Genomic DNA, 1,129 nt, shown 5'->3' with positions numbered 1-1,129 from the left:
CAGGCGGCCCAGCCGCTCTGGAGTGTCTCCTTACTCAGAGCATAACGCCGTTCTGGATCAGTGCGTGTAACCAGAGCCCTGATCCTACAGGATCTCCAGCTTTTCTCACCTGGACCTGCCCTGACCCGGATGGGGCCCGCTCCCCGGGGAAAAGCTCCCCGGGGAAAAGCTCCCGGTGCGCTTCACCCGCGCGCCTCCGCTCTGGCGTGAGGATAGTGATGGTTCGCCTGAAAAGCGGGAAAAAACCCCAGAAGCTCTAAAAAAAAGGGAGCTACGGACACTTTCCAGTCAGGTTTCACATCCCCACTTCACTCGAAGGCTCGAGGGCTGATCCAGGGGCCTCTGTTTCTCCCCCCAGAATCTAACAAGGCCAGTGAAGTCCGTTCGTACCTCATGTGGGTTTTAAGTGCAGAAGGCTGAGAAAATTTAGCCTCACACTCTGTGCACCCATAAGGCTTGTCGCCTGTGTGCGTCCTCTCATGGAGCCTCAAGGCCGTTTTGGAGCTCAACCCCTTTCCACACTGCTGGCACTGATGACGCTCCCCACCACCCTCATGAACCTGGAGAATGTGCCTCTTGACGTCCTTCTTCCGCTTGAACTTCTTACCGCAGAGCTCACAAGGGAAGTGGCGCTCGCTGCTGTGGACGTGCCGCTGGTGGCTTTTGAGGTTGCACCGGTTGGCAAAGGTCTGGCTGCAGGTTTCGCACCGGTAAACGATTTCGGCCGCAATGCCATGGCTGTGCTTTATGTGCTTGAGGAAGCTCTTCTCGTACAGGAATTCCTTGTCGCATGTGCTGCACTTGAAGTTGCTGCCCCGTTTCTTTTTCTCCTCTTCCAATTTTTGCAGGTTTTCCTCCAATTCGAAGCTGCCGTCGCATTCTTCGCTTTCGGGTTTGATGCTGTTCTCCGCCTGCTCCTCCTCCCTCTCCACTTCACACTCCTCTGGCTCTGGAGGTGACCCGCTCTCCTCCACAGCAGCCTCCGCGCTCTTCTGCTGCTCCCTCAGCCGCCTCGTGTACTTCTTCTTCGGGATCTCCACAAACACCTTCCTCCCGGCCAGCCTCCCACTGGCCCTTCGGAGTTTGGCACAAGGAGGCTTCATCGCCTCCTTCTTTCTATCCGTTTTCT

At 56.7% G+C, this 1,129-nt stretch overlaps 1 protein-coding gene across 1 annotated transcript in view; it reads right to left on the bottom strand.

Annotated features, from left to right (window-relative positions):
* Window positions 1–109: 109 nt before the first annotated feature.
* The window catches only part of GZF1 (GDNF-inducible zinc finger protein 1), a gene marked incomplete at its 3' end in the record, with an annotated part of 1,774 nt that continues 754 nt past the window's right edge, over window positions 110–1,129 (bottom strand). The window contains exons 2-3 of the mRNA XM_010143929.1: window positions 391–1,127; window positions 110–227 (exon numbers count right to left, since the gene is read on the bottom strand). Of these exons, the coding sequence (XP_010142231.1) occupies window positions 110–227; window positions 391–1,127 (855 nt within the window). The remainder of the gene's footprint in view (window positions 228–390; window positions 1,128–1,129) is intronic.

This window comes from Buceros rhinoceros, unplaced genomic scaffold (genome assembly GCF_000710305.1).
Source record: "Buceros rhinoceros silvestris isolate BGI_N320 unplaced genomic scaffold, ASM71030v1 scaffold45469, whole genome shotgun sequence".
Lineage (NCBI taxonomy): Eukaryota > Metazoa > Chordata > Aves > Bucerotiformes > Bucerotidae > Buceros > Buceros rhinoceros.
This window is presented reverse-complemented; position numbering and strand designations above follow the sequence as displayed.